The sequence below is a fragment of the Panulirus ornatus genome, chromosome 52, assembly GCF_036320965.1.
Source record: "Panulirus ornatus isolate Po-2019 chromosome 52, ASM3632096v1, whole genome shotgun sequence".
In the NCBI taxonomy this organism is placed as follows: domain Eukaryota; kingdom Metazoa; phylum Arthropoda; class Malacostraca; order Decapoda; family Palinuridae; genus Panulirus; species Panulirus ornatus.
The window spans coordinates 12,362,363-12,379,421 of record NC_092275.1 but is presented as its reverse complement, the minus strand read 5'-3'; the positions used below and the strand labels follow the sequence as shown (position 1 = coordinate 12,379,421).

Genomic DNA, 17,059 nt, shown 5'->3' with positions numbered 1-17,059 from the left:
GCTATCCAAAAAAATATTAAAATTGTTGGAAAAATTATGTGAAGATCTTTATCTGTGGATGGTGATCCTGTGGCAAAGATCTTCATTTGTAAATGTTAAAAGGTTAATGACCTTCTCCTAAGTAAGGAGAACACAGGGGTTAAAGAAAATATCACTGAATACCTTACCTAAGTTGGTTGTTACTTCCAGTTTTAATAGCTTCCTTGTAATAGTTAATTGCTTTTCCATACTGATGAGTCTTTACTAGTGCCATGCCCATGCGACATGCTAAAACAGGGTCCCTGGGGTTGCGTTTTAAGGCTTGTTCATAAACCTGAAAATCACATAATTTTATTATTTATAAATGTAACACAGCACCACTAATAAGAAGCACCCACTGCCAACTTCAAATACAATTATTGTTGTGTCTATTGTAGAAATTTACATCATCTGACTGTACTTTTTCATCAAAAAATCATACAGATAGAATTTTCCTGTTGCACCAAAGTACTATACATTCTCATCCATTTTTGTACTAAGACAGGAAAAACACCAAGCATTCTCGTGAAAGAAGAAAACTGACTATGGTACTTATCACAAATATGAATGCTTTACATCAATTCATTCCTGTCATAGTTGTGAATTTTCTACAAAGGGTAAATCAGATCTATGTTATTTCAAAGTGTTAAGTCACCCTCAAAGTAAAGCTTATTGTCTAGATAAGGGTGCAGTGGATGTACCAAACCTATTTCAATTAACCTTGGTCTCCTTTATGTTAGGATGACTTAAACAGTATGTTATTGTTCTCTTCTTTATACTTGATCATCTTTTCCTGCACTTGCAAGGTAACACCAGGAACAAATGAAAAATCCACATCAGCTTACATTCATTCTTGAACTGCCCACAATCGGACCCCATAAACCTTTCCATGGTTTATCCCAGGTACTTCACATGCCCTGGTTCAGTCCAATGACAGCATATTATTGTACACAGTAAAAATTGTCTCACTTCAAACAATTATAAAGAACAAACTCCAGAAAATTGTCAGAAATTGTCATTTAACCAGAGCATACTGACTAGAGTGAACATAATGTAAATACTTAAGTCTATACCTGATTTAACTTTCTATGCCTGTACAGCCAAATACTTTTCGCAATCAAATATCACACAGCAGAACTAAGAAACTTTTTCTTCAAACAAATTAAGCACAGGTATAAATCAATAACTGGTTTCCTGTATTGTCAAATAATATTGAAAAAAAAAAAATTGAACAAATAGAACACTTGCCTTACCTCAATGGCACGGTCAGGCTCCTGGATTGACATATAAGCATCACCCAGCATCAAGAAACTCTGTGGTGTTGGGTCTTTCTCCACCACTTCTCTGTTGGTAACAGTTACTCAATGTCTATATTGAAAAATATAAAATTTCTAGCAATGAGTGAAAATGCTGATCACATTAGGAGAGTACATGAAGAACCAAAATAAATAAAGATGCTTTTATGAATCTATGCCTATTCAGGGTGCCATTTCCTATACAAGATTGGATTTTTTTTTTTTCTTTTTTTGCTTTGTCGCTGTCTCCCGCGTTTGCGAGGTAGCGCAAGGGAACAGACGAAAGAAATGGCCCAACCCACCCCCATACACATGTATATACATACACGTCCACACACGCAAATATACATACCTACACAGCTTTCCATGGTTTACCCCAGACGCTTCACATGCCCTGATTCAATCCACTGACAGCACATCAACCCCGGTATACCACATCGCTCCAATTCACTCTATTCCTTGCCCTCCTTTCACCCTCCTGCATGTTCAGGCCCCGATCACACAAAATCTTTTTCACTCCATCTTTCCACCTCCAATTTGGTCTCCCTCTTCTCCTCGTTCCCTCCACCTCCGACACATATATCCTCTTGGTCAATCTTTCCTCACTCATTCTCTCCATGTGCCCAAACCATTTCAAAACACCCTCTTCTGCTCTCTCAACCACGCTCTTTTTATTTCCACACATCTCTCTTACCCTTAGGTTACTTACTCGATCAAACCACCTCACACTACACATTGTCCTCAAACATCTCATTTCCAGCACATCCATCCTCCTGCGCACAACTCTATCCATAGCCCACGCCTCGCAACCATACAACATTGTTGGAACCACTATTCCTTCAAACATACCCATTTTTGCTTTCCGAGATAATGTTCTCGACTTCCACACATTCTTCAAGGCTCCCAGAATTTTCGCCCCCTCCCCCACCCTATGATCCACTTCCGCATCCATGGTTCCATCCGCTGCCAGATCCACTCCCAGATATCTAAAACACTTCACTTCCTCCAGTTTTTCTACATTCAAACTCACCTCCCAATTGACTTGACCCTCAACCCTACTGTACCTAATAACCTTGCTCTTATTCACATTTACTCTTAACTTTCTTCTTTCACACACTATAACAAACTCAGTCACCAGCTTCTGCAGTTTCTCACATGAATCAGCCACCAGCGCTGTATCATCAGCGAACAACAACTGACTCACTTCCCAAGCTCTCTCATCCCCAACAGACTTCATACTTGCCCCTCTTTCCAAAACTCTTGCATTCACCTCCCTAACAACCCCATCCATAAACAAATTAAACAACCATGGAGACATCACACACCCCTGCCGCAAACCTACATTCACTGAGAACCAATCACTTTCCTCTCTTCCTACACGTACACATACCTTACATCCTCGATAAAAACTTTTCACTGCTTCTAACAACTTGCCTCCCACACCATATATTCTTAATACCTTCCACAGAGCATCTCTATCAACTCTATCATATGCCTTCTCCAGATCCATAAATGCTACATACAAATCCATTTGCTTTTCTAAGTATTTCTCACATACATTCTTCAAAGCAAACAACTGATCCACACATCCTCTACCACTTCTGAAACCACACTGCTCTTCCCCAATCTGATGCTCTGTACATGCCTTCACCCTCTCAATCAATATCCTCCCATATAATTTACCAGGAATACTCAACAAACTTATACCTCTGTAATTTGAGCACTCACTCTTATCCCCTTTGCCTTTGTACAATGGCACTATGCACGCATTCCGCCAATCCTTAGGCACCTCACCATGAGTCATACATACATTAAATAACCTTACCAGCCAGTCAACAATACAGTCAGTCACCCCCTTTTTTAATAAATTCCACTGCAATACCATCCAAACCTGCTGCCTTGCCGGCTTTCATCTTCCGCAAAGCTTTTACTACCTCTTCTCTGTTTACCAAATCATTTTCCCTAACCCTCTCACTTTGCACACCACCTCAACCAAAACACCCTATATCTGCCACTCTATCATCAAACACATTCAACAAACCTTCAAAATACTCACTCCATCTCCTTCTCACATCACCACTACTTGTTATCACCTCCCCATTTGCGCCCTTCACTGAAGTTCCCATTTGCTCCCTTGTCTTACGCACTTTATTTACCTCCTTCCAGAACATCTTTTTATTCTCCCTAAAATTTAATGATACTCTCTCACCCCAACTCTCATTTGCCCTCTTTTTCACCTCTTGCACCTTTCTCTTGACCTCCTGTCTCTTTCTTTTATACATCTCCCACTCAATTGCATTTTTTCCCTGCAAAAATCGTCCAAATGCCTCTCTCTTCTCTTTCACTAATACTCTTACTTCTTCATCCCACCACTCACTACCCTTTCTAATCAACCCACCTCCCACTCTTCTCATGCCACAAGCATCTTTTGCACAATCCATCACTGATTCCCTAAATACATCCCATTCCTCCCCCACTCCCCTTACTTCCATTGTTCTCACCTTTTTCCATTCTGTACTCAGTCTCTCCTGGTACTTCCTCACACAAGTCTCCTTCCCAAGCTCACTTACTCTCACCACCCTCTTCACCCCAACATTCACTCTTCTTTTCTGAAAACCCATACAAATCTTCACCTTAGCCTCCACAAGATAATGATCAGACATCCCTCCAGTTGCACCTCTCAGCACATTAACATCCAAAAGTCTCTCTTTCGCGCGCCTGTCAAGATTGGATTACGTAGAATTTTTCTCAATATCCCACAATTACTAACATGTCTGAAATTTCATCCACACTTATATATGACTGTGATAATATAGTACCCTTTTCTCTGTCTTTCCATCTTAAAATCATATTTCCTCCATGTTCCTAACTCTAATCAAATTCATTTTTTCTACATGATAACACTAAAAAACTCTATCACTTTCTCACCATCTTCCTTCACAATTCCACATCAGCCCAAACATTCATCATTCCCTGTTCTATCCACACTTACTTTCTTTTTTTTATGTTGAAACTTCCAATAAAAAAAAATCCTTATATAAAACAAAAAAATAGTTCCTACACAGAGATGGATTCCATGTATTTCCTGATACTCATAAACAATTCCCTTGTAGATCCACCTGCTTGATGAAGTATTTTGATAACTCTACCACTAGTGTTACACAGCCAAGAGCTTGCTCTCCCAACTACAACTCCCTCCAGGTATGGCAGACTACCAAGCAAATCCCCAATAGAACAATCCAAAATCGCATTTATGCAAATTAGTCTTGCTTCCAAACGTGTCTCACCCCTAACTGTTTCACTCAACTCCCCAAGTTTAAACGTTTAGTCCAATAAGCTGTTTGGCTTCACTCTGGACAATAAAATTAGATGGCAGAAGTATATCAGTTCTGCTATCAATTTTCCAGCCATCATCTTTATATTCTTCTTTGATTACAGACACAGCATACATGCACACATCTGAACTTCCAAACATGTATGCAACTTTCCCTGTTCACAAACTTACCTATGCCTCACATGCCTAGTCTTCCTCTTTCTCAACCAAACAAGAAGGGTTGATAAAAAGAGTGCAGAAAAGATGCAAAATTATTTTTGGTCCTCTCACCCAATCTATCAAGAAGCACTTGACATGTTGGTTCTCCAAAGTCTCTCCAACCATCATTGGGACCTTGCCTGATAGTTCTGAAAGAAGCAACTGCACCACTCCTGCCACCATCATCCCTTGCTTCAAGAAACCTCTTTCCTGAGTTGCAGTTCAGCTTCAAAACGGCACTGAACTCAAATTTGTACAAACACTAAAAGAACATTCCCATAGAAACCATTATGATTAGCATTAATAATCAGTATACTATTACCCCAACATTTGTGTAATTCCATCATCTCTTAGTACTGCCACCTTACAAAGAAAGGAAGGAAAGCAAGTATCAATTTTTTTTTCATAACCAAGTGCTTCTCCACTCCCTAGATGAGTCTAATGTACTGAAACCAGCACTTACCATCCATAGCCAAGCCCTACAGGCTATTCCAAGGTATTTCTTAACTACTTCATATGCCTTGGATCAGCCCACTGACATCTGCACCCATATATGATATCAATCCAGTTCAAAATAACCCATGCATGTTTCTTATCTTCCTAGATGTTCAGGCTCTGATATGTTGGAAGCCTTCTTTATCCTTCCATTCTCTGGTTTTCCTCTACCCTTCACACCCTGCACTGGAAACTGTGCTTACAGCCACATCTCTCTTACACAGTTTTTTTTTTTTTTTTTTTTTTTTTTACCTTATCAACCTACCTTATACCACCTAAGACATTCTATCTCCAACATGTCTGCTCTCTTCCCTCATTTTGTATTCAAAATCCAAGGCTCACATCCATATAACTTTGCTGGGAATACTATACCTTCAAACATACCGATCTTTGCCTTAACAGACAATTACTTCTTCCACACATATATCAATATACCTAAATCCTTAACCCCCTCTTCCATCCAGTGACTCACTTTAACATCCATAGTTTAATTCTCTGCTACATCCACTATCAGGGTATCTTTTTTTTTTTTTTTTTTTTTTTTTTTGCTTTGACGCTGTCTCCCGCGTTTGCGAGGTAGAGCAAGGAAACAGACGAAAGAAATGGCCCAACCCACCCCCATACACATGTATATACATACGTCCACACACGCAAATATACATACCTACACAGCTTTCCATGGTTTACCCCAGACGCTTCACATGCCTTGATTCAATCCACTGACAGCACGTCAACCCCGGTATACCACATCGCTCCAATTCACTCTATTCCTTGCCCTCCTTTCACCCTCCTGCATGTTCAGGCCCCGATCACACAAAATCTTTTTCACTCCATCTTTCCACCTCCAATTTGGTCTCCCTCTTCTCCTCGTTCCCTCCACCTCCGACACATATATCCTCTTGGTCAATCTTTCCTCACTCATTCTCTCCATGTGACCAAACCATTTCAAAACACCCTCTTCTGCTCTCTAAACCACGCTCTTTTTATTTCCACACATCTCTCTTACCCTTACGTTACTTACTCGATCAAACCACCTCACACCACACATTGTCCTCAAACATCTCATTTCCAGCACATCCATCCTCCTGCGCACAACTCTATCCATAGTCCACGCCTCGCAACAATACAACATTGTTGGAACCACTATTCCTTCAAACATACCCATTTTTGCTTTCCGAGATAATGTTCTCGACTTCCACACATTCTTCAAGGCTCCCAGAATTTTCGCCCCCTTCCCCATCCTATGATCCACTTCCGCTTCCATGTTTCCATCCGCTGCCAGATCCACTCCCAGATATCTAAAACACTTCACTTCCTCCAGTTTTTCTCCATTCAAACTCACCTCCCAATTGACTTGACCCTCAACCCTACTGTACCTAATAACCTTGCTCTTATTCACATTTACTCTTAACTTTCTTCTTTCACACACTTTACCAAACTCAGTCACCAGCTTCTGCAGTTTCTCACATGAATCAGCCACCAGCGCTGTATCATCAGCGAACAACAACTGACTCACTTCCCAAGCTCTCTCATCCCCAACAGACTTCATCCTTGCCCCTCTTTCCAAAACTCTTGCATTCACCTCCCTAACAACCCCATCCATAAACAAATTAAACAACCATGGAGACATCACACACCCCTGCCGCAAACCTACATTCACTGAGATCCAATCACTTTCCTCTCTTCCTACACGTACACATGCCTTACATCCTCGATAAAAACTTTTCACTGCTTCTAACAGCTTGCCTCCCACACCATATATTCTTAATACCTTCCACAGAGCATCTCTATCAACTCTATCATATGCCTTCTCCAGATCCATAAATGCTACATACAAATCCATTTGCTTTTCTAAGTATTTCTCACATACATTCTTCAAAGCAAACAACTGATCCACACATCCTCTACCACTTCTGAAACCACACTGCTCTTCCCCAATCTGATGCTCTGTACATGCCTTCACCCTCTCAATCAATACCCTCCCATACAATTTGCCAGGAATACTCAACAAACTTATACCTCTGTAATTTGAGCACTCACTCTTATCCCCTTTGCCTTTGTACAATGGCACTATGCACGCATTCCGCCAATCCTCAGGCACCTCACCATGAGTCATACATACATTAAATAACCTTACCAACCAGTCAACAATACAGTCACCCCCTTTTTTAATAAATTCCACTGCAATACCATCCAAACCTGCTGCCTATAGCCCTAAATATGGTTTAGTTTCATATATCTTCCCTGATAAGTATACAGTCAGAACAAGTAAGTGGGGCAAACATAAAAACATGCAAGTAATGAATATCCTTCTACTCCTCACAATTTTACAATCAAAAACCAAACAACAAACCATCTTCACTTAATTAGATTTAGCTTGCCCAGTGGGCAAAACTTTCCTATTTGTCAGATGGCAAACAGGTCATACAGTTGGTGGCCCTATGATATGGGTAGAATGATGCAGATTATTTCTTTCACTGGTGGCCTCATGTACATATACAAAAAAACTCCAACTAACAGCAGATATAACTTACTCTCATTCAATACTCTTTCATTCAATTCCATTATATATCACTAAACATCAATTCACTACTTTTCTGCTATAAAAAGTAATAATTCATCTTAACAGTTCAAGTTCCTAAACAAACCTGTAACATGAAGCAAACATTCGTTTGTCTTTGAGATGGTTAAGATAGATGGAGGCCATTTTATCCCGAGCTTGAAGATAATACTGTTGTTCAGGTCCTATTGCTCTTAACAAAGACAAGGCATGTTCCACATCTCCACGCATTAGAGCTAAATCAGCACTTGCTATGTTTAACCTTACCTCCTCACCAGTACCCTGGAAAACAAAGTCATAGTTTCTGATATACAAAATGATATTTATCTAAAGTTACATACCATAAAGATGGTAAAAGAAGAAATTCTGGAAGTATATGGATGCATTGGTCAGATTTAAATTGGAAGTGAGGCCAGATTTATGAAATGCTTTCACATCTCAAAACTCTCATTCGTGCTGTAGTAAGAAAGATCTCATACAGAAGTATACAGGCACAGGATGGATGGGGATACAGAACTACACATAATGATTCTTTAAAGGTGGGAGAATTTCAATCATACCTACAGATCTACACAAGAATTCAGAATGGTAAAGATATTCTAATGTAATTGAGGAAGGCTGTTTGTTTGATAAAAGGGTATCAAAGTGAAATTATGGTGAAAAGAAAATTGAATAAGGTCACAGACTGATTGGTTTCACTGTCTATGACACCTCTCACAATTTCTTTCCATCATCCAGCAGTATAAATCAAAGTAAAGTCTATACACTGCACATTCTTTATTGTATAGGAACCTTCACTACAGTTCACATCAAGGTGGAATGAACAAACACTCCTGTCATGATCACACTGAAGCAGATGAAAATTTTTACCAATTAACTCAGTTTCACAAATATTCCAATGGTTATGATGCAAATGAGACACGCTTCATTTCCAAGACAGCTAAACCAAATGCAGTATCCTTTTCTGTATGGCACTCCTGGGTCTGTCACAGTTAAGTGACGAAAGTGTTCAGTCAAAAGGAGGCATGTGCCTATCTTAAAGAATGCTCTTATATGTGCTTTGGGTTACCAAGACTGTTTACTTCTAATACTGCCGATAGAACTGGTCTACACAGCCTGTCCTAGTAGAATTCTAATATACCTATGGAGGGTGAAGGAGAAAAAGAAAAGAAAAAAGAGGAAAGAGAAGGGTGAAGAAAGAAGAACAAGGAGGGAGAGGTCACGAGGATGAAAAAAGGGAAAGTGCAACACAGAGAAGAGTGGGATTGAGAAACAGAAAAGTCTGAGGTAAACCATGGAAAGGTCTGTGGATGTGAGCGGATGTGGCCTTTCCTTGTATATTTCCTGGTACTACCTTACTGATGCATGGGGTGGCCATGCTGTTTCCTGCTTCAGAGAGGTAGTGCCAGGAAAACAGACAAGAGAGGCCACATTCGTTCACACTCAGTCTCTAGTTGTCATGTGTAATGCACCAAAACCACAGCTCCCAATCCACATCCAGACCCCACAGACCTTTCCATGGTTTACCCCAGATGTTTCACATGCCCTGTGAAATACTTCACTTCCTCTAATTTTTCTCCATTCAAACTTTCTTCCCAATCAACTTGTCTCTCAACCCTACATGTACCTTACTCTTACTCACATTTACTCTCAACTTTCTCCTTTTACACACTTCTCCACACCCAGTCACCAATTTCTGCAGTTTCTCCCTTGAATCAGCCATCAGAGCTAAATCATCGGGGAACAACAACTGACTCACTTCCCAGGCACTTTCTTCCCCAACAGACTGAATGCTAACCCCTCACTCCAAAACTCTTGCATTTACCTCCATAACCACCCCATAATAAACAATTAAACAACCATGGGAGTATCACACAACCTTGCCACAGACTGACCTTCATGGGGAATCAATCACTCTCCTCTCTTCCTACTTGTACACACGCCTTACATCATTGGTAAAAACTTTTCACAGCTTCTAGCAGCTTACTTACCTAAACCATATACTCTTAAGACCTTCCACAAAGCATCTCCATCAACTGTATCATATGCCTGCTCCAGATTCATAAACGCTACATACAAAGCCATCTGTTTTTCTAAGTATTTCTCACACATTGTTCAAAGTTAACATCTGATCCACACATCCTCTACTACTTCTGAAACCACACTGCTCTTCCCCAATCTGATGCTCTGTACATGCCTTCACCCTCTCAATCAATACCCTCCCATTTAATTTCCCCAGGAATACTCATTCTCTCTATGTATCCAAACCATTTCAACACACCTCTTTAGCTTTCTCAACCAAATTCTTTACATTACCATACCTACCTCTTACCCTTTCATTACTAACTCAATCAAACCACCTCCCACTACATACTGTCCTCAAACATTTCACTTACAACACATCTACCCTCCTCAGCACATCACCTATACCTTATGCCTCACATCCACATAATATTACTGGGACTACTTTGCCTTCAAATATACCCATTTTTGCCCTTCCGGATAACGCTCTTTCCATAAATTCTCCAGAGCTCCCAGAACCTTTGTCCCCTCACCCACCTTCTGATTTACTTCCACTCTAAAGTATCTAAAACACTACACTTCCCCAGTTTTTCTTCAATCAAACCCATGCCCCAACTGACCTGTTCCTCAACTCTGCTGAACCTAATAACCGTGCTTTTACTCACGTTCACTCTAAACATCCTCCTTTCATACATTTTTCCAAACTCACCCACCAACTTATGCAGTTTGTCACTTGAGTCTGCCAACAATGCTGTATCATTAGCAAACTGACTCACTTCCTAGGCCCTTTCATCCCCTACAGACTGCATACTCGCCCCTCTCTCTAAGACTCTCACATATACCTCCCACACCATCATCATCCATAAACGAATTCAACAGCCACAGTGACATCACATACCCCCTAACACAGACCAACCTACACTTGGAACCACTCACTCTCCCCTTTTCTTATTCATAAATATGTCTTATACCCTTGATGAAAACTTCTCTGCTTTTTGGTAGCTTTCCTCCCAAACCATGCATTCTTGGAACCCTCTACAAGGCATCACTATCAACCTTGTCATGTGCTTTCTCCAGATCCAATATGCCACATAAAATTCATCTGTTTCTCTAAGTAATGCAAGCACACATTCTTTAAACCAGACACCTGATCCACACATCCTGTATCACTTCTGATACTGTATTGTTCCTCCCCATTCTGATGCTCTGTCCATGCCTTCACCCTTTCAATCACGAATCTCCCATACAACTTACCAGGTACACTCAACAAACTTATAACTCTATGGTTTGAACTTATCTCTATCCCCCTTGCCTTTTTACAATGGCACTATAGATGTACTCCACAAGTCCACAGGCACCTCACCAATTTCCACATAAAACAATGAAAATCCTAACTATCCAATCCAAAACACAGTCACTCCCTTTCTAAGGAAATTCAACTGCAACACCATCCGCTCACTTCATCTTACATATGGTTTTCACCACCTATTCTCTCTTCACCAAACCATTCTACAAGACTCTCTTTGCATACCCAATATCTGCCACCCTATCATCAAACACAATCCTTCAAACTACTCACCCCATCTCTTCCTCACTTCACTATCCACAACCACTTACCCTTTGCCCCCTTCACTCATTTTCCCATTTTTTCACTTGCTTTTTGCATATTATAACCTCCTTCCAAAACATCTTATTCTCCCTAAAGTGTACCGATACTAACTCATCCCAAAACTCAATTGCCCTTTCTTTTATCCCTTGCACCTTCCTCTTGACCTCCTGCCACTCCCTTACATATCTTCCACTCGCACTCCTCCCTGTAAGTACTACCCACAGCACTCCTCCTTTCTCTTTTGCTAGCAACTTTAATTACTTTGCTTCATCCCACCACTTAAAACCCTTTATAATCAGCCCATCTCCCACCTTTTTCATGCAACATGCACCTCTTGCAAGTGCCTGCACTGCTTCTCTAAATTGCTACTTATTTGCACTAAAAATGAGAGATGTGTGAAAAAAACAGGTTTGCAGTAATTATACTTAAGGAAGACAATTAAAATAAACATGCAAAAAGTATTGAATGGCTGAAGTCAGAAGTCATAATTTGGTAAAGAAACATTGTAAGCAGAGGTATCTTTCCTAAATATCTCTCTTAGAGTTATCTATCCAGCTTTATGAATAAAATACCTAACAAAAATGCACTTAATGTTTAAGAAATCTGCATACTGCACTGGGGTACAATACATACAGCAGTTGCTACTTGCACTTAAAAAATGGAGATGTGGGGAAAGCAGGGGTTCCAATATACATAACTAAAACAGGCAATTGAAGTAAAGATGCAAAAAATAATGAATGGTGGAAGCTGAAAGATATAATTTGATAAAGAAATGTAATGATCTTTCAGAGATTCTGTGGGATAAGAAAATATGTGACAGACCATGCTGTGAGTTATAATGTGAAAGTCTAAAAAGGAATCACCATGAAAGAAAGAATGTATCTTCCATGAAAGTATTTCTACAGGTAACAAACTAATCATTGTAAGTCTAATATCTTCTTAGAAATAACTGTTTAAGCATTAAGAATAATTTCCCACCTGGAACTCTGTCATGGCTTGTGTCATGATGCTTGCTGCTTCATTGGTTTGACTGTTCAGGCGGTATGCATCACATAACTCCAAGAATACTGAAGCTCGATCAGGTACAGTCATCTCAGCTCTATTACGGCTACCTTTTGTTGCTTTGAAAAAGTAAATCTAGCTAAATATCTACATGATAATACTATAATTCATTATCATAATGATATATTCAAAATCATCACAGAGGTGTGAAAGGAACCTTTTACACCTTTTATGTTTCAACCAAAAAATCTTTTAATTCTTATTCTATTTTAGCATTTTGTTTTACTGTAAGTCTTCTTCAAGAGCATTTCAGATAAACAAACACTGGGATTTTTTTACCAAATATTTAATGATTTTGTTGATGGATGTATGACAACACAATCTGTTTCATGGCGCTACCTTGTAGACGCGGGAAGTGGTGATCAAGTAAATAGAATAAACAAATAAATATTCTTTTTCGTGAATATTTGTCATTTCCCACATTAGCGCGGTAGTGTTAAGAACAGAGGACTGAGCCTTAGAGGAAATATCCGTACTTGGCCCTTTTCTCTGTTCCCTCTTTTGGAAAATTAAAAACCAGAGGGGAGGATTTCCAGCTTCCTGCTCCCTCCCCTTTTAGTCACCTTCTACAAAAATGCAGGGAATACGTGGGAAGTATTCTTTCTCCCCATCTCCAAGTATGATATGCATATTTTTATTTTTTCATTATATCTGATTGCCATTTCCCGCATCAGCAAAGTAGCAACAGGACACAGACGAAGAATGTTCCATCCACTCATATGCATATATATGGGAGCGTTGAAGAATGTGTGGAAGTCGAGAACATTATCTCGGAAAGCAAAAATGGGTATGTTTGAAGGAATAGTGGCTCCAACAACGTTATATGGTTGCGAGGCATGGGCTATGGATAGAGTTATACGCAGGAGGGTGGATGTGCTGGAAATGAGATGTTTGAGGACAATATGTGGTGAGAGGTGGTTTGATCGAGTAAGTAATAATAGGGTAAGGGAGATGTGTGATAATGAAAAGTGTGGTTGAGAGAGAAGAAGAGGGTGTTTTGAAATGGTTTGGTCACATGGAGAGAATGAGTGAGGAAAGATTGACCAACAGGATATATGTGTCAGAGGTGGAGGGAATGAGGAGAAGTGGAAGACCAAATTGGAGGTGGAAAGATGGAGTGAAAAAGATTTTGAGTGATAGGGGCCTGAACATGCAGGAGGGTGAAAGGCGGGCAAGAAATAGAGTGAATTGGATCGATGTGGTATACCGGGGTTGATGTGCTGTCAGTGGATTGAATCAGGGCATGTGAAGCATCTGGGGTAAACCATGGAAAGCTGTGTGGGGCCTGGATGTGGAAAGGGAGCTGTGGTTTCGGGGATTATTGCATGACAGCTAGAGACTGAGTGTGAACGAATGGGGCCTTTGTTGTCTTTTTCTAGCACTACCTCGCACACATGAGGGGGGGAGGGGGATGGTATTCCATGTGTGGTGAGGTGGCGATGGGAATGAATAAAGGCAGACAGTGTGAATTGTGTGCATGGGTATATTTGTATGTGTCTGTGTGTGTGTATATATGTGTACATTGAGATGTATAGGTATGTATATTTGCGTGTGTGGAGGTGTATGTATATACATGTGTATGGGGGTGGGTTGGGCCATTTCTTTCGTCTGTTTCCTTGCGCTACCTCGCAAACGCGGGAGACAGCGACAAAGCAAAATAAATAAATAAATATATACATATAAATATATACATATAAATATACATATAGGGGATTAAGAATACTTCCCACGTATTCCCTGCGTGTCGTAGAAGGCGACTAAAAGGGGAGGGAGCGGGGGGCTGGAAATCCTCCCCTCTCGTTTTTTTTTTTTTTTTTTTTTTCAATTTTCCAAAAGAAGGAACAGAGAATTGGGCCAGGTGAGGGTATTCCCTCAAAGGCCCAGTCCTCTGTTCTTAACGCTACCTCGCTAATGCGGGAAATGGCGAATAGTTTGAAAGAAAAAGAAATATATATATATATATATATATATATATATATATATATATATATATATATATATATATATATATATATATATATATATATTTTTTTTTTATTATACTTTGTCGCTGTCTCCCGCGTTTGCGAGGTAGAGCAAGGAAACAGACGAAAGAAATGGCCCAACCCCCCCCCCCATACACATGTATATACATACGTCCACACACGCAAATATACATACCTACACAGCTTTCCATGGTTTACCCCAGACGCTTCACATGCCCTGCTTCAATCCACTGACAGCACGTCAACCCCTGTATACCACATCGCTCCAATTCACTCTATTCCTTGCCCTCCTTTCACCCTCCTGCATGTTCAGGCCCCGATCACACAAAATCTTTTTCACTCCATCTTTCCACCTCCAGTTTGGTCTCCCTCTTCTCCTTGTTCCCTCCACCTCCGACACATATATCCTCTTGGTCAATCTTTCCTCACTCATCCTCTCCATGTGCCCAAACCACTTCAAAACACCCTCTTCTGCTCTCTCAACTACGCTCTTTTTATTTCCACACATCTCTCTTACCCTTACGTTACTCACTCGATCAAACCACCTCACACCACACATTGTCCTCAAACATCTCATTTCCAGCACATCCATCCTCCTGCGCACAACTCTATCCATAGCCCACGCCTCGCAACCATACAACATTGTTGGAACCACTATTCCTTCAAACATACCCATTTTTGCTTTCCGAGATAATGTTCTCGACTTCCACACATTCTTCAAGGCCCCCAGGATTTTCGCCCCCTCCCCCACCCTATGATCCACTTCCGCTTCCATGGTTCCATCCGCTGCCAGATCCACTCCCAGATATCTAAAACACTTCACTTCCTCCAGTTTTTCTCCATTCAAACTCACCTCCCAATTGACTTGACCCTCAACCCTACTGTACCTAATAACCTTGCTCTTATTCACATTTACTCTTAACTTTCTTCTTCCACACACTTTTCCAAACTCAGTCACCAGCTTCTGCAGTTTCTCACATGAATCAGCCACCAGCGCTGGGCCAGTACATAACACTCACCATCTATGTCTCTATTTCATGAGCCTCTTATTCTCTATCGTCATAAACAGTGTTGTCAATCTTGGTTCACTGAGAACCCTTCTTAACTATTTGTCTAGCTTCCTCTTGCAGGTTTCAGAACTCAATCCTACAAGATGTTTCACTCTGGCATAACATTAATACATCTCCCAATCATTACTGCTTGGCTCATGTATACTGTATTTTGGTTGCTTTCTGACATGTCAGGGAATTCTTGTACATGTAATAACTATAACTTCCAAATTATGAAGTCATACAACATTTTCTTTAATAATTTCATGAGCTAAACATGATAAGATAAAGAGTATAACAATGGCTTCATACCAGTCTCATGTGATGATGTGAAGTAGGACACTGAAGTTGTTCATCACAAGTTACATAAATGCTGAATATTGAACTGGAACTTGACCTGAATTCTCACATACAATTAGAAATCAGAGTGAAATTCAAATCTTTGCAAAGCACTTGTAAGAAAATTTCTGAAGCATACATCAGACTTACATTTTTGGTCACCAACCTGAGGAAGGAGAAATTTGCTTGGGAGGGTTCAATGTATGGCAATGCACAAGAAATAAGTAACTGACTTACAAGGAGGGTTAACCAATATTGAACTGATATGCTTACAACTCTTAGGTTTGTGAATCACAATGACAATATAACCTGATCAGCTCTTTAAAAATCAATGCAACCATCAGCTGCCATAACAAAACTAAGCAAGAAAAAGGAAAAAAAGTAAAGAAATACTCTATGGTATCAAAGTGGTGAAACAATCAATTTAAAAAGTTTTAAAAAGCTTTAAAAGTTGCATGACAGTACTGAAATTTAAGACATATGCCAACAGGCAAAACAAGTGTACTCCTTATGTAGTATAAATGAATACTGAGTAATTGGTAACAACAACTATGCACATGAACTTACTAGTGGGTCGAATATTGGCAATATTAAGACATGCCTTCAGTGTATTAATTGCTTCAAGATACTGCCCTTGCTTTTTCAGAACCCGTGCTCGAACTAGATGATATGTTGGTTGTTCTCGTACCTGTAAGAAAATTTCATGATGAAAGATGAAACATACTGATTCACCTGCTTTATTTTTAATAATCATCAAATAGACACAAGGAGCACAAATATGTCTATATACTTAAATTCATAAAGGTAAGACAGTTGTTATACAATAGAATGTTTTAAAAATAATCATTCCTACTTTGTAATGTTATAATTTCAATGGTGAAATGTACACATACTGACACCACTAACAACAACTATGCTTGTCAAACAAATCCCTATGTAAAGTCTCTGATAAAATGAATATGACCATGAAATAAAAAGAATTGAAGACATATGCTATAGGCATATCACAGCAAGGTGTTAGAATGTAATTACACTATACAGTTCTAAAAATGCAATTGCAAGAGGCTTAAGAGCAACTCCCAAACATGTTATA

General features: G+C 39.8%; 1 protein-coding gene across 1 annotated transcript in view; it reads right to left on the bottom strand.

The window, feature by feature from the left end:
- Positions 1-17,059, bottom strand: part of LOC139765067 (tetratricopeptide repeat protein 21B-like) — a 171,045-nt gene that overhangs the window by 54,433 nt on the left and 99,553 nt on the right. Inside the window, exons 13-17 of the mRNA XM_071692184.1 lie at positions 16,534-16,654; positions 12,510-12,652; positions 7,989-8,182; positions 1,272-1,362; positions 168-313 (exon numbers count right to left, since the gene is read on the bottom strand). Coding sequence (XP_071548285.1) covers positions 168-313; positions 1,272-1,362; positions 7,989-8,182; positions 12,510-12,652; positions 16,534-16,654 — 695 coding nt within the window. The remainder of the gene's footprint in view (positions 1-167; positions 314-1,271; positions 1,363-7,988; positions 8,183-12,509; positions 12,653-16,533; positions 16,655-17,059) is intronic.